Below are 25,338 nucleotides of genomic sequence, written 5' to 3'. Positions count from 1 at the left end.
GTCCAGGCACTCCAGAAGGAGAAGATAGGCACTTGGAAGCTCAGGGTCAAATCCTCAGCAATGAGTTGGGTAGGCAAAAAAAAAAAAAGATAAAAAACATTTGTACCTAAAGTCTCCTAAAATTTCTGTCTACTTCAAGTTCAAAGGCTAGTAATTGATTTTGATCAGAGACAATATTGGCAACATATACTAGCAGTGGTTTAGATCCTCCCTTTAGCTAACACAGGTCAAGGAAACTAATTATCTTGAATAAAAGTGAGATAGAAAAGCCAAACATCACCTATCTTCCTTCTTTGGATGTAAATCAAAATATGTTAAATATTTAGCTTGCTGTTACTATAGACAGAATGAGCAGACCTGAGTCCTCCATAATCAGACCCAACTAGGCCATGTGGTTGAATAGAAAGAGTTCTGTCTTAGAATCAGGAAACCTGGGTCTCACATTTGATTCAACCCCTTATGAGCTATGGGTCCTCAAAGAAGTCCCTTTACCTCCCCAGTTTTCATTTTCCTCTTCAACACGAGGGGCTGAATTACTAAAGAACTCTCTGATTCATTCCAGTTGTAGAATTCTATTTCACTGATTCCATTTGTGGTAACTAAACCTCTTTTTCATCCATTCCTTCTGAAAAGCAACAATCCTTCCAGTTGATCGTAAGAGTTTCAGCCACTGAACTATCTCAAATTCATCCCTCTAGGTCCAGACATCTTGACTCTGGTGGTGGGATCGGACATCAGCTGCTGTCCCAATACGCCTTGGCCCACCTGCCGCGGCTACCTATATAAGAGGACTCAGTCCGGGTTCATGAACGGTTGGAGGAAACGGTGGTTCGTGCTGAAGCATGATGGCTGCATCCACTACTACAGACATAAGAAGGTAAACTAAGGGGAAGGGAAAGGGTTGGAGTGGGTAAGAACAAGAAACCCTGGGAAGTACAGGAAGTCCATTACCAAAGTATTGTCTTGTAAGGTACCATGTATGTGGTAGGATTCTAGAAACAGTGTTCTCTCCAGTGACTTTTAAAGAACTTTTCCTTCTCCGGAAGTTCAGAGAACTGTAATTTCTTTTCTCTGCTGCTGCATAAGTCAAGGCTGGCATACATTTCTATCTGATTTATTCCTACTTTCAGATCCTCTGTGAAAACTTTCTTATCAAAGCCAATAAAATAAGAACCAAACTATATACCTAGTACCCTAGAGAAATCAAAGTGGGCTAAGGCAAAGCACAGCTAACATCTTACTAGACCGCTGTGCCTGGGCACTGTTCCTTAGGTTACAGGGACTGATGTCAGTAAGGCTTCTGAAGCACAGCACCTACTAAGCCACCTGAAATACTTTGTTTCATTTCCCAGATTTCCTTAGAGCAGTGATTTCTAACCATAGGTGAGGGTTGAAATCTTCTAGGGAATGTTCTCAAAATATGAGATCCAGTCCTCAACCCAGTTGTTTCTCATTCAGCAAGTCTGGGATGAGGCCTGGGCTTGTGGGTGTGGGGAAAGCACCTCAGGTGATGCTGGCCTGCCGTTCAAACAACCAACCAGCAGGTCAGGTCTTATCAGCAGAATTGTTCTCTTTGCCCTATGCAATACGATGTTTAATTTTTTTAATCAAAAGCAAGCATCATAAATTTTAGAGATTTCACACAGAAATTCCAATTTCCAATTTCTCTTGAAAAATTCTCTAGTCACAGTTGGTGGGAACTGTGTAGTGACTTCCTCCTCTAGGGAGGGTGAGAGCTGCCCAGTTCAATAGAGGGCCCACTGCTTCCTATGTCCTCTGCCCGGCTGGCTTCACTCTGAACCACCTGTGTGACCTGCTGCTAATAAGCGTGAAAAACAGGAGCTTGGGTTATTTACCTTATCCATGACACAATTTTATTTTTTCTGTCTTTATTTTATATTGCCCTAGTTTCTTGATTTTAAGCTTTTTTTGTATTTTATATATTTTTTAAATGACCTTAATTCCCTTCTGGAACAAGGAGTATCTATTTGTCTGTCTATCTATCTGTCTATCTATCTATGTATCTATCTATCTATAAAGAAATCAGTACATTTAAAAAAATGAGTAGCAACTTTTCATATTGAATCATTGTGAAGACTCCTCATTCCTAGACTGTGAATCATTTATTTGTGACATAGACCAGGAGGTGTCTGCCTTTCGTGGCAATGCGAGCCGTACAGCTACTTTGCAAAAACTTTGTCTCCCTCCAGTGCAGGAAAATAGGATTCTCTGTAAGCAGGATGAGAAATGATGGTCTAGACTTGTTTTCTGTATTCTGAGTATTAAAGTGGAACAGACCAGAAGGTTCCAACCTGGGTATGCTTCAGAAGCCCCTGAAGAGTTTTCCAGAGTACACATGCAAACTATCTCCTTCCCCCTTCCCTCCTGAGTGGGGCCCTGGAAACTGTATATTCTTTTGTAAGCTTTCAAGGCCATTCTGAAGGAACTGAGTTGTAGCCTGGATAAGTCCCACAGCAAAGTTTATTCCCATCTACAGTCAGAAGACAAAAATAAAACAATAATGCAAGCTTGCCAATTTTTCTTTCATGGAATAGATGGTTCTTTATCCTGAGATTGTGTTCTTTCTACCTCTCGGTGATGATAATTTTTGTTTCCTCTTGTGAAACGGTGACAACAGTAGATGCTAGCTTTTCTTTAATGGCTTCTTCAGCAAAACAAACACATAAAGCAACCCTATGTCGAGCATCCCATAGTTTAAGATTCCTGGTTCTTGAGATTAAGAATGATTCCTGGAGCAGTGTCTGGGCTTGCCAGGGGGCAATCATGGGGCTAGTGGTGCCTGCAGATGTTATATTTGGCTTGCACAAAGTTTTCATAAATTTTTTAATGAAATGCATTCAGGTGAAGCAGGTACTATCCAATATGCCATAATCCCTACTACTCCTCATTTCCTTACACTGAGCCCAGTCATTTAAATTACTAACTAGGCCCTGCAGGGATTTGAGTGTATGAGTCCTGAGGTAGAATTTATGTGAAAAATTAAAAGTGTGGTGGTAGAGAGGTTAGAATTAAAATAGATTTTTTAAAAAAACTGCTTCTAGTCCTCTTTGGAAAAGACATGTACATCTTATAGTAAGTTTGGACACAGCTAAGAAAAAAAACATCTTGAGTAACTGCTGTTGTGAGCATCACCACCACAACAGGTCTAACATGGAGATGGTAGAATATAAAAATACAGCTTTATTTTGTTTATAAAGAGCCAAAATCAGATCCCTTGTAATGCTACAAATTCCAGAATACATTATGTCTAATCTTTAGAGTAGACAGCAATGACTGAGAAGAGTTAAGGGGGCATAATAAGAACACAAAAGATTAAATTAGCAGAAAGTGAACTCAGCTATACAGTATTCATTCATGCAACAAATATTTAAGAGCCAGGCATTATGCTAAGCACTGGGAAAACAAAAAAAAACAAAACAAAAACACAAAACAAACAACAAAAAAAACCAGACATGGTGCCTGCCCTGTTTGTACTTATAGTTCCATAGAAGAGACTGATATTAAGAAATAGACTTACGAATAAATATGCAATTGTGATTGGTACAATAAGAAAAATTATGGGATGGGAGAAGAGAATTGTAGCAGTCTGAATCCAAACAAGAGATACAATCACACAGTGATTTAAACAAGTTCAATATAAATAATTATTAAACTATGATAAAAGAATCACTATAGGCTATAAGAAAAATCTATATGCTACCAAGGGAAAGTACCCAAGGAAGGACAAACTTAGAAAGGGTACCCCTCTCCAAGGCTGGGGATTCAGATCTCCTTGGGAAATGTAGTTGAATCCACTGGATATCAGAGCCGCTCACTAGTTCGCTGAGACAGAGGTAGTTATTCGGCAGTCAGAGGGCAAACAAGAAGCAACCCTTTGGAGCACAGATGGGGCAGGTAAACTGAAGCTGGTAGCTGGTGCATGGGAGCATGAGAGGAGTTGGGGATGCCACTGTGGCAGGAAGCCTGAAGCATGAGATATCCCTGTTGCAATGAATGTCTGGAGCGAGATAGTGCAGGGAGAACTGCAGGAGACAAACCTATAGGAGAGGGGAAGTGAGCAGAGGGAATCAGGGCACCAGGGTAGGCAGGAGATGTCCATATGGAGAGGGTCACAGGAAGGTTATCATCAGGTCACACTAGGGCTGCAAGGTTTCCAGGGACAGTGTGTTCTGGGTGAATAGCTAAGATAGAGCACCCCCAGATGTCCACACACTCACATTGCATACCCACCCTAAGCCGCTGAAAGAGCCGGAGGGCCCCTTCCTCTTGCAATGTTCCTCTAGCGCCCTCTACTGAGAAGACAATGCGCTTACTGTTAAAAAAAAAAAAAACTATGGAAAGGAATTCCATCCATTATTGCAGAGCATAGATTGAGGAGTGAATTTGGAGCTGAGAAGCAATAAGTTTGTAACTGGCACAACAGTGAAATGGAGGGTTTAGTATAGATTAGAAGACATGGGAGTATGTAACAAATTCCTTCTTGAGGATGTAATATTTTAGCTTAGGCCTGAGGACTGCAATAAAGCTAGCCGGACAGATGGTTGGGATGAGGGTTCTCTAGGCAGGAAAAACAACATGTATGATGTCCCTGAGCTGGAAAAAAAGCTTGGCAAGTTTGAGGAATTCTGAGAAATCCCAGTGCGGCTACACCAGCGTGCAAGGAAGAGGACAGGGAAGGCAGGAGGTCCAGCTAAAGGGTTAGGCAGGAGGCTGTCAACTCAGGGTCCTGAGTCAATGACAAGGATTTCTGAATGTTCTTCTAACTACAATAGAAAGCCACCAAAATTCTCTTGGGCAAGGCAATTTCAAAAGATCATTTTGACTGTTATGTGGAGAATAAATTGGAGGGGGATAAGAGTGGAATGGAAATAACAGTTAGAATGCTAGTACCGTAGTCTAGGCAAGAGGAGAGCCTAGGTAAGTAGTCTTGACCAGAGTGGGAATAAGGAAGCTAAGTGGACAGATCTCTAGAAATATATAAAAGCCGAAATCAAAAGGATTTGGTGATAGATTAAATGTAGTAGAGAAAGGGGAAATAAAGGACAGCCAAGGATGACTCTGAAGTTTCTGATCAAAGTAACTGGTTGGATAAGATATCTTTTACTGAAAAAGGAGCAGGTTACTAGGGTATAGGGTAAGGTGAGATCAATAGTTCAATTTGAATTACATTTAAAGTATTATATATACTGTATAGTTATAGTATAGCAAATATATATATATATATATATATATATATATATATATATAGTATTTAAAGCCATGGAAATTGATGAGATTGCTAAGGGAGAGAATATAAAGTGAGATGAAAAGAGAACTCTCAAACCCTGAGAGTGGACAAAGTAGGAGGAAATAGGAAGGGTGATTGAGAGGGGTGGCCAGAGAGATAGAAACAAAACCCAGGAAAACATGTGTCATGGAGCCAAGATTAAAAAAAAAAAAGTTTCAAGAAGGAAGGTGATAGTGTTTCCTGGCATTGCTGAAGGGTCATACTGTGAAGAGTATTAGGAAGCATCTGCTGGGTTTGGCATTATGCAAAGTCCTTGGAAACTTTGGCAAGAAAAGTCTGGGTTATATAGAGTGAGTTGAGAAAGAAACAATTTATTATATGAATTGGAAAAGTATAAACAGCATTTGCAGAGCAGTCTTTTGAAAATCTTGCCTATGAAAGAGACTAGAGAAATAGTGTGAGAACTGAAGAGTATTTAGTCCATTTACAGTTAATTTAATTACTGATATAATTGGGTTTACATCTTCTATAGTTATTTTTGCTTTCAATTTGTCTCTCTATTCTGTTTCTATTCCTCACCTTTCTTGCTTCCTTTCAATTAAGTTAATAGTTTTATGATCCCATTTAACTTGTAGTTATTAGGTCTTTTAATGTTCTTTCACTGATTACCAAAAATATTACACCATGCATTTAGATTACTAGAGTCAAACATAAATTAGTACTTATACTATTTTATGGACATCACAGCATCTAATTTAGTCATGCCTTAAGTAATATGTTTGTGTTGTCATATATTTAAATTCTATACAGATTGCAAATCCTCTGAGATATTATTATTTTATACAATCAATATTCTTTTGTATTTACCCATATCTACCTTTTGCATTGGTATTCATCTGTTCCTGCATCTTTAAACAGTTAACCTGCAACATTTTCCATCTTCCAAAAGAATGGTATTTACTTGGAGGTCTGCTGGGGGTGAATTTTTCGGCTACCTTGGGCAAATATCTTTATTCCCCCCTTAATACTTTAAGAATACTTTTACTGGATATAGAATTCTAGATTGGGTAGTTGTTTTCTTTCAGATCATTGAATATGTCTTTTCACTTTCTTTTGGCTTTCACTGTAACAATAAGACTATTAGATAACTTCTCAGTATAAGTTGTTTCTTTGTGCTTTATTCTGCATATATTCTTCTGAAATTCTTCTGTCTAGTTTAATAGCAAATAAATAAATTAAGTTCTTAATTTCAGCAATTATATTTTCAGTTCCAGAGTCCATTGGATTATTTGTTTATATTCTCCTGTTTATGCTGAAATGCTTGAACTTGTCTTTTATTTTTTGATCATATTAATCATAGTCATGCTAAAGTCCATCCTTTATCAGGATCCTCTGTAGGTGCCTGTTTCTTTCATCTGCCATTTCTGCAATTTTGTTTGTGTTAGAAAGGTAAGGGCACTAATCCTAGGTCATCTTAATCTATTCAGTACTAAAATAATTGTAAGACAACCTTCAGGCATTGAGAAGGTTGGTCTTTTTGTCATTCATTCTAATTCCCAAGGTTATTCTTCAAGATTCTAATTCAGAGCATGATTTATAAGGACCTCCTCCTTGATGGGGTCTGAACTCCATGAGTATGTTGAAATCTCTGCTCAACTTCTTAGCCCCTTCAGGTGGAAGTGACCCCAATGTTGGGCTCATCTTCTGCTGGATTTCAGCCCCATTATTCTTCACTGTCTTATAGGCTCTCTGATGTATTCAAAGAGGCATTTATATATACTTCAGCTCTTCTAGTTTTCTCAGTAATAGCGTTGATACTAATGACCAGTCTGCCATTACCAAAAGGACAATTCCAAGCTGTCAAGCTTCCTTGACAGCTGAAAAGGAAGGATATATGAGGGCAGAGTTGTTTTTGTTATTACTTTTAAGGTGTAAGATACCAGTTTAAGTGTGAATGCTGCTGAGAGTAGAGTCAGGAGAAAAAAGGAGAAAAAAGCTGAAGATACAGAAAAAGAGGAATTACTGGTGGAATCACTTACCTTACAATCCACCTACGCTAAAATTGGGTATATCTAGCTTATAGGTACCAACAGAGAAACTGAACTTTATGAAGGATAAGACTGAATGTTCAACCAGGTTTTTCAGAAAAAGGAAGCATTCTCTGTACATTGTAGCAGAACAAGCCAGTTTTTGTTCTGTTCTGGGGATCTATGTATGCAAGAACCCAAACGTGGGTGTATGTGGGGGGAAAAGGACTGAGAGACACTTCACACACTGGGCTCTACAGATCTCAAAGAAGAAAGCAGTGTTATGCTTTAAATACTTGTCTCTATTTCAGGAATTGTGATTGTCACAGCGTATTTACTTTGCTATGTTGGAGGAGGAGTCCAAGGGACTGAGTAGCACACAATAGCGTGAGAGACTTCATTTTGAACAAAGAGTAAAATTTGGGGCATGAAATAAGATTAAATATTTGTGTCATGTGTCTTGAATTTCTTTTGTAAATGAGACCTGTTAATCTTTGATTTCCTTTTACGAAAGGAGAGTGAATGATATTCCCTTCCAAAATTGCCACGATGTTAACAATGCACTTTTAAAGGCGGTTAAGCTCTAAAGCTAGAGGCGGGGTGAAGTAAAACAGAGTACGGGCCTTGAAGGTCAGTCTGGCTCTACAGCCCACAATCTCAGAATAATTTTATACTATGACTTTTCGTAAAGTAAGAGTTATCGGAAAAGGGATTTGCCCTAGAATTGACCTAAGAAGCAGAGGAAAACCAGGCCCACAGAATGGGCTCGAACAGACAGTAGAAGGAAACAATACAGTTGATTCCTGATGGCACCTTATGGTCTTGCTTATTACCAAAATGGTTCTTTGCCTGCAGCTATCCAGGAGACCTTATGGAAGAGACGGAATGGTGGAGCTCTGAGGAGAGATCTGTCAAGAGATTCGGCTATGTTATAAAATCATTTGCATATGGAGTTGGCACTATATGTCATGAGGTCGCATAGGAAGAATGTAGATTACAAGAGAAGAGAGCTGAGGTCAAAGACATTGGGATGAGGACAGAGCCAGTCAGAAGTCTGGCATGGGGAGGATGATCCAGCATTAGAGGCTGAATAGGAACAGCCAACAAGGCAAAAAGAAAACCAAAAGGAGTTTCACGTTTCCAGAGCCCAGACATGAATGTGTTTCAAAAGGGTAGGCGCAGTCAGTGGAGTTAAATGCTGCTGTGAAGCAACTGCCTGCCAGATACAAGCCTCTAAGTGGGAGAGTGGCCTTCTCTGGCCTGGCCTTGCCTCTATCTTTGAATTCACTTTTTCCCAATCTAAAGGCATATTTGTCTATTACATCCTGAGGGAGGGGAGAGAAAACCTTCCTGAAGACACATTTATTGTGACTAACTTTCTCTCATCACCTTTTCTAAGGCAAATTCTTGGGAAGAGTTATCTAACCCTACCTTCCTTCATTTTCTTTCCTAACTCACTTCCATCAGGTGTCTGTTTCTGCTATACATGTGGACATTGAAATTATGATCATATCTAGATTATCCAGGAAGAGAGTATAGGATGAGAAAAGCAGTGGGCCAACATTTAATGGGACATGATAATGTCTACCTGATAAAGCTCTTATGTGGATTAAATTAAGTATCATATATAAATCAATAATTACAGGGCCTGGCACATAGTTTCAACTACTAGATTCCATCCCCTCGACCCATTTTACCTTAATCTAAGTAATTTGCCTGTGGTCATGTAGCTCATACGTGAGTACAGATTCAAACTCGTGTCTTCTTGGCTAAAAAGCATATTTCTCTCTTTCCACTACTCCAAACTTCCTTCCCAGTGCTTCAGTCCCCAGTTTTGTGCCTAACTGCAAACTACCTGCCCCCTGGAAACCACAGTCCCTGATGCATTTCCCAGGTTCACACCTCAAACCTCATCCAGCTAATCTAAAAGAGAGGTGAACATAAGAACTATTAAGATTCGTGAGCGTCGTTCTGATTTCACAGGAATGGAACAAATAAATACCTCATCAATGGAAGAATGCTTGTGGCATTCAGAAAGCAGGGAATGAGTCAATATATGTGGTCAATATAACAGAGGGTTTCCAAGTTTCCTATAAAATCTTGAGTAAGTTCAGCTCCAAATTTCAATACCTCATTGGAACCTTACTTTGTAATTTAAGTGATTCCCAGTAGGTGGCGTAGCTTACTCACAAATGGTTTCTCAGAGCCCACCTGGGAGAGCAATTTGAATCATAAAATTCTTGTTAATGCAGGAAGAGACAAATAATTTAGACCAACTTCCTCCTTTTCCAAAATATGAAAACGAGGATTAAAGATTATATAATTTATAAGAGAAGACCCAGCATTTAAACCAGGTCGTTGATATTTACCTGGAATCCTATTTATACTAGTTACCAGTCTCAACCTTTGGGTAATGTCCCCTAGGAAGGCCATGCAATGGCAGTAAGCCATATGACCACAGTCTTAGGATGATAACCCGTTGGGCCTATTTATCCAGTATTAAGAAATCTCAATACGAAAGGACATTTAAAATGGGAAGAAATCCACCCCTTCCCTTTCACCTTCCTGATCTTCTCCTACCACCTTCTGCTCTTTCTCCTACAGCAAAATCCCACTTGCCAGGTATATGTTCAGATTATAAATTAGAAGAAAGCCAGCTTCCCAAAGCAGCTTCCTTCCCAGGCTGCCCGAGTATCTGGAATTCCCAGGGACACAGACAAGGCCATCATGCCATGTCCACTTCTAAAAGATATTCCTGGGGGAAGTTCATATCCATTCTGTTATTGGCAAAATAGTTATTGAAAACTTACTGTATGTCAGAGACAGAGTTGTAAAACTAATAAACCAGGCCAACAGCTCTCACGGAGTTTTGCTTTACTGTGTGAAGAGACAGAAAATAAACAAGATAATTTCAGGAACTAATAAGTATCTGGATTTGAGAGTGGCTGGGAGGAGGGGTAGGGTTGGGAGGCTATTTTTAAGTAATCATCAAGGATGCTTGTCTGGGAAGATGACATTTAAGATAAAACAAAGTTCTGGGGGAATGATTTCAGTAGAGGAAACAGCTAGTTACAAAGGACCTGAGGGGGGAGCATCAAGCTGTTTTCAATCATTATAATCTCAATAAGCATTAGGTAGTTTATCCCGTGGGTTCTTAAGTGCTTGCTACCCGGTATAAAGAAAAATACTGAAGGCACTGAGGTTTAAATGAGGGAAAGGAGAGGGATCATCCTGGAACATGTCAGGCGTGTCTCCTTTCCCTAGTGTGGAGGTCGTGGGGACAGCTGAGTCCAGCAGTGTGGCCCTGCTCTGTGGGGAAGTGCCAGGACAGGAGGCGGGCATCACAAGGAGAAGAGACTCACTAAAGGGATAAACGGAGGGCACCAAATCCAAACTGCAAGTACTTAAAAGAGATTTTAAAATAGCCTGCTTATCTCCACCTCAGTGTTTCCCGAAATGTGGTCTGGGAACCACAAGTTAGAATCACTCACACATTTATCAGATACCCCTGGGCATCATACCTGGTCTTCCAAATCTGAATTTATGAGATAGGGCTCAGGAATATGGCTTATAATAAGTACACACACACACACACACACACACACACACACACACACACACACACACACACACACACACACACACACACACACACACACACACACACACAGAGTAAATGTTACATACACTAAAGTTGAGAACTGATGCTCTAGAGAATTTGCATTTTCCCAGCTCTTCAAATAGTATGGCCTTCAACTTTCTCCTAGCACAGGCTCAGTTCTTCAAAGTAGGAAGAGACTAAAACACCTCTGAGACAAAAAGGGAAGATTAATGCATGGCCCAGAACCCTGTGAAACATTAGGGAGTTTTAAAGAGATCTTTAATAGTTCCGTTTATTAACAAGACATAGGTCTTTGATAATTCGTGATTTTTTAAATCTATAATATACAAAGGAGCACTTTTCTTTATGGATTTGAGTAAACAAAAGCTTTCTTCAAGGGTTTAGTATTAGTTTTCCTGTGGATGGTGTAATTTTGTGGGCAATAATGTGCTCTCTGTAAACCTCAAGAGCATTGAACTCTCACCTCATCCTGTTCTCAGGGACACAGTGGGAAGAAAGTTCCTTTAGTCAAACTGTGGGCTGGAAGGATGTGATTTCAACTCCTGCAGCACACAACAATGAGGACACAGCAAGTGCATTTGGAATGGTGAAGAAATGGATATGTTCCTCATGTCCACTGGTATCTTTGTATTCAATTTACAAAACTATGGCCAAAAAAGCAAGAGTAAATCTGGACTTCTTACCCACTCACCTCCCATCTGCCATTAGGTATTGAGGTTTTTTGTTTGTTTGTTCATTTGTTTGTTTTTACTAATCCTTCCACTGACCTAACCCCAATAAACCAGCAAAAAGCAAGATTATCTGGTTGCCTGATTCAGCCCAATACATTTAATGCTTGATTTCTTTTTTATTTTTCATCATCAAAAATTTGAAGAGAAAGCACATGACTTCTCTCTTCCACAGATTTTTCTAGCAGGCCATAATGCCTAACAGTAGCAGCAGCAGCAGTAGTTGTAGCAGCGGGGCCTTTGGGAACAACAACCCTTGCTTAAAGACAGTTCAACCACTATTCACACTCTTCAAATGTTTTAACCAAAATGTCAGAGGCTTCATCAGGGTGGAAATTATTTGATGGCTCCATAATACATTATTTTTCCTTGACATACACTTAATCTCCTTATTCCAGTAAAATGTGCTAAATTGGCAAAAGGAGAATCAGTCAAATTTGGTGTTTTTGTTCTTCACAAGGAATTTTGGGGGTATAAGAATAGAAAATTAAGACAAATTATTCATGAAGTACATATGCCATTTGTATTTTTCCCTTTGGGATACATTTGTCATCATCATGTACATGGAAGGTATTTGCTTACAGATCTGCCCTTTCACCTCAAAACTAAGGTAAGGTTTCCATTTAAACTGCATCATGCTTGTCCTAAATATTGCATAGTGGCACAGACCTGCCATCTCCTGTTTCCTTGGGCCAAACACGATGACAAAGCAAACTAGACTATGGTCCCCAAATCTCTTTGTACTCACTGCCATTTTGAGTGGTGGTCAGAAGTATTTGTTACATTGCAAGGAATTGTAACAGTGAATCAGTTGCGTAGAATTCTACCCAAGGAATTCTAAAATAAAAAGCTTACATGTGAGTGCCTGCTCTAGCTATGAAAAATGTGTTCTGAAAGCACAGAAGGAACATTTGCAACTTGAAACTTTTCATCAGAAATTGAGAGAACTCGAGGTCAGTTTAATATTAATACTCTCCCAGCTCTTTCATCTAACAGATATCAAGTTGCATTTGAATCTGGTAAAGAGATATGAATTTAGGTCAGTTTAGCCTTCAAAGGACAAATTACTTGAGAAATATTCTGTATCCATCTATTTAGTTTTGAGTATCATTATGTTATTTTAAGGTGAAAATGACCAAAACTTGCCTTTTTTATAGAATGGGAAATTCATTTCTGGTAAGCTGAAATTGCTTTTGAATAATTTATAGGGAACAGAGAATTCATCAGATCTGATATCAGCAGCCATGAGACTGCCTTGTTCTGTAATGGGTGCTAGGGGAGCTGGAAAGCTGGAGTTGGTTAGCATGAGAATTCCTATCCAGAATCTCATACAGGTTAAAGGCAGGCGAAATTTAAGAAATGGAAAGCTGCGGTCAAAACTATGTAAGAAGGAACCTTTAAAAAAATAGCCTGTAAAGGATACTGTCTAGACTTCCCACCCCAATGCTGATATTCATTCTACCATAGTTGCCAGTCAGTAAGCAGGACCTCATCTCATAGCACCATCCTTTCCTCTTTTTCACTGGTGGGGAGATGATGATAACAGAAACAAGATGAAGTACTAAAGCCCAATAAAATGAAAACAGATAAATCCAAATAACGTGAGATAAAACCTTCAATTGATAACTGATCAATTCCCTATTTCTTACACTCAGATATTAGAATTTTTTCTCCCACTCTTTTAGACCGGCTCCTGAATCACTCTACCTCGAATCCCATCTGAAATTTTAAAATCTATAATCTTGGACTTCCCCAATATCCCATGTTTAGTCTCCTGTCCTTTAATTTTAAATGCTCTTATTAATCATCTTTTTGTATGCAAGGGATATAGCTAATCATTAGTCTAGAAACCAAGTTGAATAAGACAAAGTTCCTACTCTTATAATGGTTGGTGATTGAACTTAAGCTTTTAGCATGGGTAATATTTCTGCACATATAATGTGGGAAAGAAAATTCGAGGTGGAAGCAACAGCCTCAGGAAAAGCTGTATAGGAATATGTTGAGATCCAACCAAGGAACCATAGTGGATCAATTTGATTGCATCATGGGTTATATGGACAAGACTAGTGTAGACTGAGACTGTAAAGATAGACCAAAGCCATATACTAACAAACCTTAAATTCACAGTAAAGAGCTGTCCCCTATGCGGGTGGCAATGAAGAACCACTGAGTGATTCTGAACCCCAGAAGCATAACTGAAAGATAAATGAAGCTATTCCTTAGGACTGTGGGGAGGTGCTGGGAAGTTGGGTTGTGGGGTGAGCTAGGAAGCCTTGCATTAATTAAGGCAAGAGATAGGAGGCTGAATTTGGCTGATGGCACTAAGAATCAGGGAAAGAAAATGGATTTCAAAAATATCTTAGATATTCGACTGCTATTCCAAATTTTTCCTGTTACCCTACACTGTTTTCACCAGTCTTATACCCTCTATCCCACTATATACCCTCCTTTACTGTTCTTTGACCAGCCTCTCCAGCCCCTAGCTATGGAAGTTCTTAACATGGAGTTCAAGGACTCCCAAGGATATAATATTAAAAGGTTCTTGGACTTGGATGGGAAAATAGTTACATCTTTATTTTCACTAACCTCTAACTGAAACTTAAAATTTTCCTCAATTATAAAATAGGGAACAAACCACCATAAAATTGACTGTTCTGTCAATGTTTTTAATGATAGAAGTTACAGGTATTTTGTGTCATAGTTATTGTTCATATATTAAAATATAGTTTGTATTCATCACTATTTCAAAATTAAGGTAGCAATTAGTCCCATTACCAGATTCCATTGTTTAACATGTTATTTAAAAAGCAGGTGCTACCATATCACACATTTTTCTTTAATATTTTGATAATGGTATTTCAGTATACTTGGTTTTCTTTGTAATCCTAAGTATTTTGATTTATGCATGCAAAAATGTTATTCTAAAAAAAGATACACAAGCTTCTCTGGACTGCCAAACATCAAGAAGCTTTGTAGAGATCTGGGTCATCATTTGAGGTCGTGGCCTGACATAATTTTCTGACCATCTCCAAGGTCTAGCTCTATACCCTTCAGAGGAAATATTCCATCTCTCAGTCTTTTAAAAGGCAGCCTTGTCTCTGCTCATCACCTACAGACGAGGGAAGGAAAGATGTTCCCTCACTTGTCACCTCATTGCTGGTTTCACCTCTTCCCCCCCATTTTGTTTTCACTTTTTCTTCTATTTTATGAGCCTTCTTTGTACACCTTCAGAATGCCAGTGCTTTTGTAACCAAGCGTAATTTCAATCTCCATTTTGTCCTTTTTTTCCTGGAGAATTCTTTCTATACTAAATAAAAATGCTGTTCTCTGCTGGATCTAGTCAGTTTGTTGTTGCTGCATACCAGAAGCGAACAACTTTTAAAGGTGAATGCCAAGTCTCCATTGATTCACTTCCTTATAAGAGAGAGCAGGAGGTGAGAGACGAATTTCCTGCTGGGAAATTAATGCTGTGTGTGAGGCACCTCAACAAGCCTGTGGACCATACAGTGATGTGGGGAGAGAGGACAGGAAGGAAACTGTTGACTAACGAATGGAGAGAGGGTATTTTTAAGGGACAGGGAGTGCACCAAACATGAATTTCATCCAGGGTTGACCCTGACTGCTCCCACTGAATGACCTTGTGTGTTGAGAGTCTTGGCACATGTGAGTAAGTTGATAACCTCTGTTATGTAACATCTCAAAGGGCACACGCTTAGGCCACACACTAAAAATGAAAGCATGATAAATATTTTCTTTGTTGACATTGTGACTAATCTAGAATAATTTTAACAGATTTTGTTTTCATGAAACTTTCAATTTACCTCATTTCCTATGATTAAGAGATGGCACTGGTGATAGAAGATACTATGCGTTTTGTAGAACTTTGTGGATATCTTAGTACGATTTTGTTTTGTTGGGTCTTTTTTTCTTTTAACATACACATCAAATGACTAATGAAAAAATAATTAGTTGGAAAATTATACACAGAATTTTCATTTAATATTTTCTCCCAGTATTGGAAGTAAATAATGAGGTTTCGGGGGTTGTTTCTGAAAATCTGTAACTTGACATTTGCAATAAAAATCAAGAAAACAGGAATAGAAAGTTTGATCAATAAAATTGGAGCCACAGATACAAGGATGTCTAGTATCACAAAACGTAAGCTTAGAATTCAAATGACTTTTATAATTTGAAGAAGTAATTAGTGGGTAGGGACAAATATATACTGAGGGAAGAAGGGCCAAATGTATGTTTCTGTGACACTAAAAATGTCACAGGGTTAGAGTGGGCTATAATCATCCAGAAATCAAAACTAGAATGGAAAATGCAAAAATGCTCATTCCCTGGCCACTGTGAAGTCACTGTTTTAGTAAGGACAGCCCAAGGGGTGACAGGAAGACATGAAGAAGGAGGATAACTGTCCCAGGAAAGGTCAAAATTCATAGAGTATGAAAAAAAAAAGAATTTAGAAAAAGTACAAGGGACATGACGTATTACATTTGGAAAAAAGAAAATTGTGAGAATTAGTGTGTTTGGGTGTGCAGACCAGTACTGCTCCATGGTGGTATTCAGAGCCCACAGGAAAAAAAAAAAAAAAAAAAATTTTTTTTTGGTTGCATCAGGCCACTTGTGAGATCTCAGTTCCCCAGCCAGGATTGAACCCAGGCCATGGCAGTGAGAGCCTGGAATCCTAACCACTAGGCCACCAGGGAACTCCCTTAAAGGACAATGTATTAAGTTGTTCATAAGTAAATTTTTTTCCAATTTAATGGTTTATCTTTTCTTCTGCAAATACATACCTCCTAATTTTCTAGTATCAAATTGTCTTTTTTTTTAATACAAATAATAGATGTTAGATTTTTCTTAAACACTCCTCTTTGGGAAAAATTTTTTTAAAAAGAGGTGAAAAGTATATCCAATCTCTCTAATTTATTTTCATTTTCTACTCTTTGAATAGTTAGTTCAGACTAGTGATCCTGAACTTGTTTATTACATAAATCTTTCAGAAAAATTTTAACACACATCCTTAGTGTATGGGATTATTTTATAAATCACATTCCTACGCTGCTCTGATAATATATTGATATTATTAAACTTACACAAAATATAAATTTAAAAGGATGAGATGAAAAATAAACATTAACATTTATTTTACTTGTTAAAGATTCAAATGACCCATTATGTCTTCTCTCATCTTAAATATATTATTGAGACCACCTTATTTCATATACCTCATTGTTTTAAAATCTTGGTTTAACATTTTGTGAGACAGGAATTCGAAGGCCTAGCTCAGAATTCTGTTTATTTTCATTCATAGTTTTAGTGACTGTCATAACTTAAATGTACACTTTACAAAGATAGAAGAGATCTAAATGGAAGAAGTGCCTTATTGGCTATACTTCCTAAATCATGGGGCTCATTTTTCAATCCCACCCACCAATTATGCAAAAATTTTTCCTTTAAATTTGGCCAGTAAATTTCCATCTTCCCTGATATCAGTGACTCATCCATGCAAACTAACTGGGTAGTGTTGCTGTTTACTATTTTTAACAAGTGGACTCAGAAGATCTTATTTGGAACATTTAAAAATTCCAAGTTCCTTAAATGTGGAGATATGAGTTTTTATAGGTGAAACACACTGTTTATGACAACTAAATCATTAATGAGAGAAACATTCCCGAAATGCTTTTTTCATAACATGAGTTTCTTTCCAAAGCATTTCCTTTCTCATCCATTATTAAAAAGTGACCTTTACCTTGAAGGAGCAAATCAAGTTTGCTTATTTTTTCAAATATCTGCTAGATAACACACTACTGGTAGCTACTTGTCATCACAAAAAAAGGTCAGCAAACCTGGCAAGTGAGGGGTTTTGGGGTTTTTTCTTTTAATAAAGAAAACAATGTATAATTAATCTTAAATTTGACATGTTAACTTTCTGTAACATAACCAGCAAACCTGTGTTATGCAAAAGATTTTCAAGTTCACTGCTCCACATCATTAGAAAGTATTGTAAGAACTTTTAAAATAGAAGGTAATATAATTTCTGAATCCCCTTACTCACATACTAACTTAACACTGCAGCATCCTGAAAGTGAACACACAGCTGCGGTGTGCAGCCAGTTCCTCTGAGTGTGGAACTCACACTCTTGCCCTGGGGAGGTAGAGCCTTGGGTAGAGGTTCCTAATCTGTAACCACCTGAAATACAGTCTATATGACGATGCCAGGGACAAGCTATGTATTCAATATTCATAAAGCTTAATTTATTATATTTTTAGCTAAAAGTCTAAAAATAGAAGTTCTAGTACTTTCTTCTTGCATCTCAGTCTCTGAGCTGTACATACCATGGATACTAAGGTCTTAATTGATTTGAATAATGTGTTTTTTATTTTTCTAATTGACTGTGAACGGCCAATAGTTTAAATGGCAAAGTTTATTACTTAACATTTCAATTGTCTTTATGAACATAGTGGGCTATTATATAGAGCGTGGTGTCCACAAATTCTTTAAATTTTCCAAGAACAATTAAAAGTAAAAGAACATAAAGCCTAGGAAATAACTAAGGATAAATTAAAATAAAAAATTTATTTTCAGTGAACATTGTTAAAATAAAAACAAATTCTGAAAACAAAAAAAACTTTTCTCTACAGATCTTTTCTAAAATATTAAACTACCTGAGATGAAAGGCAATCTGTATTACAACATGGTATTGGAGCCAGACTTCCTGCTGATCTATGAACACACAGCCCTTGGACTTTCATGTCTGAGTTTTCACAAGAAGAACCTAGGCACAGCCTTTCCTGGTTCACTAAGAATGTCATTCTCCCTGCAATTAAAAGATGCATTTGATTTCTATTAATACCACAATGATCATGTTGTCTTGTGATCATTACTCAAAAAGCTCAACCAATTGAAATTAAATACAAACAAAAATGTAATTGAAGACTACTGAGACTTATAAATAGTCTGAAATGAGCATCTAAGAAATAAAATACTGAAAACACTAGTTTTTGACATTTTGTTTTAGTTGATTTTTCACAAAATTGTTATATAAAATTAGAAGACTATAACAAAGGGCTATAAAAGCAAAAGCAAATGAAATTACTACAATTGGGCCGTATGAAACTATCAAGAAATAACAAGTTGCCAGAAATTTTAAACAATTTTTATATGTTTGCAAGGATACATATTCTTATAGTTTGTGCTTACTGATTAAACAACTAACACATCACCTATTATATTCATTGTTATAAGGACAAATTTCAAAAATACAGTCAATTCTTATTAGTCTCATTAGTTATGTTCTATGAATTCACTGCAAACATTGAATTAGAGAATACTGAACCATTGCTCCTAGGGAAACACAGGGCTAGGTTCCTGCAGGTCTCTGGTCACAACATTTTCATCAGTCGTTCAATACATAACCTTGTTTTATGTGGGTTTCTGTTTAAATATACCTCATTTACCATATATATAGGTGATTCATTAACATTGACTTCATGGCCTACAGCCCTATAACTTATGCTTGAAAGAAACTTAACTGACACAGATACAGGCATGCCTCACAGATACCGCGGATTCAGTTCCAAACTACTGCAATAAAGTGAATATCCCAATAAAGAGAGTCACATGAATTTTTTGGTTTCCCAGGGCCTATAAAAGTTATGTTTACACTACCCTGTAGTCTATTAAGTGCGCAATAGCATTATGTCTAAAAATATGTACATACTTTAATTAAAAAATACTTTACTGCTAAAAATTGCTAAACATCATCTGAGCCTTTAGTGAGTCATAATCTGTTTGCCGCTGAAGGGTTTTGCCTATATGTTGACGGCTGCTGACTGATCAGGGTGGTGGTTGCTGAGGTTGAGTGGCTGTGGCAGTTTCCTAAAATAAGACAACAGTGAAGTTTGCTCCATCAATTGACTGCTTCTTTAATGAATGATTTCTCTAGCCTGCAGTGCTGTTTGATAGCATTCTACCCACAGTAGAACTTCTTTCAAAATTGGAATCAGTCATCTCAAACTCCACCACTACTTTATCGACTAAGTTCATGTAATATTCTACATCCTTTGTTATGTTAACAATCTTCACAGCATCTTCACCAGGAGTAGATTCCACTTCAAGAAACCACTTTCTTAGCTCATTCATAAGAAGCAACTCCTCATCAGTGTAAGTTTTATCGTGATATTGCAGCAATTCAGTCACATCTTCAAGCTCCACTTCTAATTCTAGTGTTCTTGCTGTTTCCACCACATCTGCAGTTACTTCCTCTACTAAAGTCTTGAACCCCTCAGGTCATCTGTGAGGGCTGGAATCAACTTTTTTCCAAACTCCTGTTAATGTTGATATTTTGACCTTTTCCCATGAATCACAAAAGTTCTTAATGGTATTTAGAATGGAGAATCCTTTCCAGAAGGTTTTCAATGTACTTTGCCCAGATCCATCAGAGAAATTACTATCTATGCTAGTTATAGCCTTATGAAATGTATTTCTTAAATAATAAGACTTGAAAGTCTAAATTACTCTTTGATTCATGGGTTGCAGAATGGATGTTGTGTTAGCAGGCATGAAAACAACATCAGCCTCATTGTACACCTGCATCAGCACTCCTGGGTAACCAGGTGCATTGTCAATGAACAGTAAATATTTTTAAAGGAATCTTTCTTTCTGAGCAGTAGGTCTCAACAGTGGGCTTAAAATATTCAGTAAACCATGTTGTCAACAGATATGCTGTCATCCAGGCCTTGTTATTCCATTTATAGAGCACAGGCTGAGTAGATTTAGCATAATTCTTAAGGGCCCTAGAATTTTCACAATGGTAAATGAGCACTGACTTCAAGTCACCAGCTTTACTAGCCCCCAACAAGAGAGTCAGCTTGTCCTTTGAAGCTGGAAGCCAGACATTGAGTTCTCCTCTCTAGCTATGAAAGCCCTAGATGACATCTTCTTCCAAAAGCTGGCTGTTTCATCTATATTGAAAATCTATTGTTTAATGTAGCCACCATCATTAATGATATTAGGTAGATCTTCTGGATAACTTGTTGCACCTTCTACAACAGCACTTGCTACTTCACCTTGCACTTCTATGTTATAGAGATGGTTTCTTTCCTTCAACCTCATGAGCCCAACCTCATGAACTGACCTCTGCTAGCTCCAGACTTTTCTTCTGTAGCTTCTTCACTTCTCTCAGCCTTCACAGAATTAAAGAAAGGTAGGGCCCTGCTCTGGATTAGGCTTTGGCTTAAGGGAATATTGTGTCTGGTTTGATCTTCTATTCAGACCACTAAAACTTTCTCCCTATCAGCATAAGGCTGTTTCACTTTCTTTTCATTCATGTATTCACTGCAGTAGCACTTTCCTTCAAGAACTTTTCCTTTGCATTCACAACTTGGCTAACTTTTTGGCACAAGAGGCCTAGCTTTTGGCCTGTCTTGGCTTTCAACATGCCTTCCTCATTAAGCTTAATCATTTCTAGCTTTTGATTTAAAGCGGGAGATGTGTGACTCTTCCTTTCACTTGAGCACTTAGAAGCCATTGTAGGATTGTTAATTGACCTAATTTCAATATTATTGTGTCTCAAGGAATAGGGAGACCCAAGGAGAGGGAGAGAGATGGCGGAATGGGGAGAACAGCTGATGGTGAAGCAGTCAGAACACACACAATATTTATCCAGTAAGTTTGCCGTCTTATATGGACACAGTTCACGGAGTCCCAAAATAATTACAGTAGTAATAGCAAAGATCCCTGATCACAGATCACCACAACAAACATAGTAATAATGAAAAAGTTTGAAATATCATGAGAATTAACAAAATGTGACACAGAGACAGGAAGTGAGAAATGCTGTTGGAAAATGGCGCTGATAGACTTGGCAACTCAATGCAGGGTTGCCACAAACTTTCAACTTGTAAGAAATGCAGTATCTGCAAGACACAATAAAGTGAAATGCAATAAAATGAGATATGCAAATATTTTCTCCATGGGGCACATCACCCCCATCACCTCCATGGGGCACATCTTGAATGCCTTCCTGCATTTAAGAACACTAGCCAGAAATTCAACACTGCCATTGGAGGCCATTTAAAGAACAAAATCACCAACAAAGAAACCCCATAAAAATGTAAAAACATGACACTAAATAGACCATGAAAAGGATACTTGTTTACAGAATAAGAGCTGAAACAAGAAGATAGAGCATTGCTTTGTTCAGCCTCAGCAGGGGACATGGCCTAGACAACTCAAATTTTTTGCAACTTTGAGCACATCCATGAATGATTGTGAAAGTGCTATGAGTATTGATTTGGGTCTTAATGAATCAATTTTAGTAAGTAGGTGAATTTTCACATATAGAATTTATGAACAATGAGAATCAGCTATTGCTTGTAAAACTTAAAATACTAAATTAAAAGAATAGGAAAGTGAAAGATGATTCTTTTTTTGTTGACAAGTTTTATTAAAAATGGGAAGAAAGTATTCCAGTAAAAATGGCAGATATTTATTAAGAATTTATTTTGAACAAAATGGGATTTTGTTAAGCACTTAGCAGGGTTTTAATTTCAATAACCCACTGAGGTGGTTTATATTATTATGCCCATATAAAGATGAGAAAACTGAGGTTTAGAAGAGAAATCATATTTTCCAAGCTCATTCAGCTGCTAATTGGCTGAGCTAGAACTCAGTGTACACTCAAAAGATCAGAGCGCTCCTGCAACTCCATGAAATATGACCTTCCTAAATTTAATCCTAGTCACTAATTTTGAAATAGATTGATAAATTTACCATAATGTCACTTTTTTGGCCAGAACTCAGCTGCATTTTTCAAACAGTTTTTCCTTTGTTCAGGTTCTTGTAAACTTTTCATCTAAATTATTAATCTTAACCATGCACAAATATTCTGTTGACATTCTTATAAACTCTGGAATATAAAAGAACATCATGTAGCCCTTCAGATAACACAGTCCTTTTTTCTTATATTTGTGCAGGAACACACTCTTTTGAGTTTACAGTAATTTCTCAAAAAGAAATTAGGAAATGTGTTCTTCCAGGAACACAGATGGTATATAAACACTTGTTGCAGCTTCAACATGCAGCTAACTCTTCTTTATATTTTATTATAAGTAATGGGAGATTTTGTCACTTCTCTGTTCAAAAAGTTTCAACAATTCCTTATTATCCATAGAGCAAGGTCACACTCCTCAGCCTGGTATTAAGAGTCTCTACAATAGGAATCCAACTTCCAGACTTACCCCCCATAGACCATAGTATTCCTCAATGCTTACTCGGCACTATTCAGCCCCTTCCACTTGCTGCTACCCCAGAACACCCTTTCCCTCCAACTCCTAGACCACTTCTCACACCATTTCTTCTGCTTGCCTCTCTTACCCTCCAGTGTCTACAGATGTCAAAATATAGCTTCCTTCATAAGACCCTCTCAGTATCTCCAGGTCATAATTAATTTATTCCATCTCCATATACTCCTATATGTCCTTGTCTTTAAGAAACTGCCTACACATTGTAGGTGCCCTACAAATGTTAGTTAACTGAAATGAAAGGAAAGAGTCATAAATATCTGGGACTTAGACATATCTCTTAGGACATCTTCTAAACAGGAAAGCTGAGATATCATTGCTGACTCTTGTTGAAAAATGGAGACAGACTAGCTATTTGGTAATCAATCAGTAACTTGACACTTAAAATACAGGTTTTGAAGCTCTTTGTTTTTGCTGGCACTCTCTACACAATCCTAGCTGCCTGTAAAGATATTTACTACCCATAGATGTGGTAAATCTAAATCTTGGGCTGATGAGATCTAAACCACGTTAGGAACTATCTTCTGATCTGTAAAGTATGCAGATTTCATTTATGGTGCTCTTATGAACAAAAACGGGCCTATGTCCTTGCACTTAACTCCCAGTATGAGAGTGAAGGGTGACTAACAGCACCTTCTCCATGAAGTGGAGGGTGTATTGAGGCAGTAGTAAATGGAATGGGGAATAGTGCCAAGAAATGGAGCTTTCAAAGGTAGGTTGGGATGAGATGGTACAGAGACTTATTGAACAGTGAAAGATGTTTGGGCTTCATTCCGAAAGGACTCATTGGAGGCTTTAAGCAAGGATATGACATACTCATGTTAACATTTTTTTAAAACAGATTTGTCTTTTAAACATGGCAACATGAAGCACTACCTGGAAAAGAAATTATTAGCAGGAGAGCTTAAGTTATATACTTTATTAACCCTCCTGGTGGGATAGGAAAAGTGTAGCTTTCCAAAAATATTCCACTAGGGAGGCAATCTTAGGAGGAAGGAAAGCTGCTGGGTCTCAGGACATTTTCTCTAACCCACTTGGAAGATTGTTTCATTCTTCAGCTTCCAATGTCCTAAATGAGCTATTGCCCCAAAGAACAGCATTTCACCACTGATAAATTTTTACTCTTTCCTGAAGATTTTGAGTGAGTTACAAACTATTCATTATTGATGGGGAAACCTGTTTCGGTGAATTTGCGCTTGAGGACGTTTATGAGAGGAAGAAGTGATGATGAAAATATAGCTATTGACCAGGAGCATTTCTTCCAGGTTTCTTACTCAAGCTTCTTTTAAACTAGAGGGAAACAAAGAAGAAAAACTGCTTCTAAGAAGAATTTAGAGTCGAAGATTTCTAATAATACTATTTTAGATCTCCCATGTGTTAAGCATTTACTTTCTTTATAGGTATTGGTGCTAGATACTTGGCATACCTTATTTCATTTACTCTTATAACAATGATATGAGATACTAATGCAATGCCTATACAGCTTCTGCATGGAAAATGGTTTGGAGGGGATCAAGCGTAGGACTGGGAGGCCAGTTGAGGTGCTACTACAGCAATTCAGACAAAGTAGATCTGTACAAAAGTAATGGAGGCTGCATAGACCTGAGATAAGGAAACATACTAGAGGTAAATTTTGAAGGTAGGGCTGATAGGACTTGCCAAATGCCCTTAGCTCCTAAACCATTCTTTGTTTTGGCAGGAGCTGGAACCCCTGGGTACTACTGGCACACTAGAGTCATCAGTCTTAGAAAGCAAGTGCTGCTTTCCTGGGTGACTGATTTGACAAATAAATAATGTACTTACTAACCAGAAACATCTAGCCAATGGAAGCAGAAACAACTCAGAGCCCAGACTGAACAAGTCAAAAAGCACACTCTGGTTCTATACTGTCATAAAGAATGGAAAAGCAAGGTCAAAGATAGGAGCAGGCACCAAAGTGGATGCCTTCGAGGGGATGAGTGTACCTGTGGTCTAATTTCAGGATCCACAGAATTTCCTCCTTCCAAGAAGTAAGAAGAATGATTTTCTCCATAGTGGAAAAGAGAAGGAAAGAAATAGCTTTTTCACCCCAGCACCATTTGTCAGACCTGTCTGAGTACCGTCCTCCACTCCTTCATACAGCCTGCAGGCCAGGGTCCCACTTGGCTGGTTACAGTGAGGCATTCCTATGCAGTAGACAAGACTTCAGGCTGTGGCCTCTGCCCACAGCCCTCTCACTGCAGAGTTGTCTAAAATGCCAACTTGGGGACTGAAGACCCAGAGAAGGGGAAAATCCCACAGGAGACCAACAATGCTGCCCTGTCACACAAGAAGGTATTTCCTTCCCAGGGAGAAGACTAAAATAAGCCTTCGCTCCACCAAGCCCTCCAGGACCTTGCCTGCAGGATTTCCCTAAAATCACCT

General features: G+C 38.1%; 1 protein-coding gene across 1 annotated transcript in view; it reads left to right on the top strand.

The window, feature by feature from the left end:
* The window catches only part of LOC309819843 (uncharacterized protein), a gene marked incomplete at both ends in the record, with an annotated part of 97,374 nt that overhangs the window by 44,603 nt on the left and 27,433 nt on the right, over positions 1–25,338 (top strand). The window contains one exon of the mRNA XM_082650311.1: positions 699–877. Coding sequence (XP_082506437.1) covers positions 699–877 — 179 coding nt within the window. The remainder of the gene's footprint in view (positions 1–698; positions 878–25,338) is intronic.

The sequence above is a fragment of the Grampus griseus genome (assembly GCF_964374135.1).
Source record: "Grampus griseus genome assembly, chromosome: 3".
NCBI lineage: Eukaryota > Metazoa > Chordata > Mammalia > Artiodactyla > Delphinidae > Grampus > Grampus griseus.
Note: the sequence above shows the minus strand (reverse complement) of the source record. Positions and strands in the feature narration are given on the sequence as shown.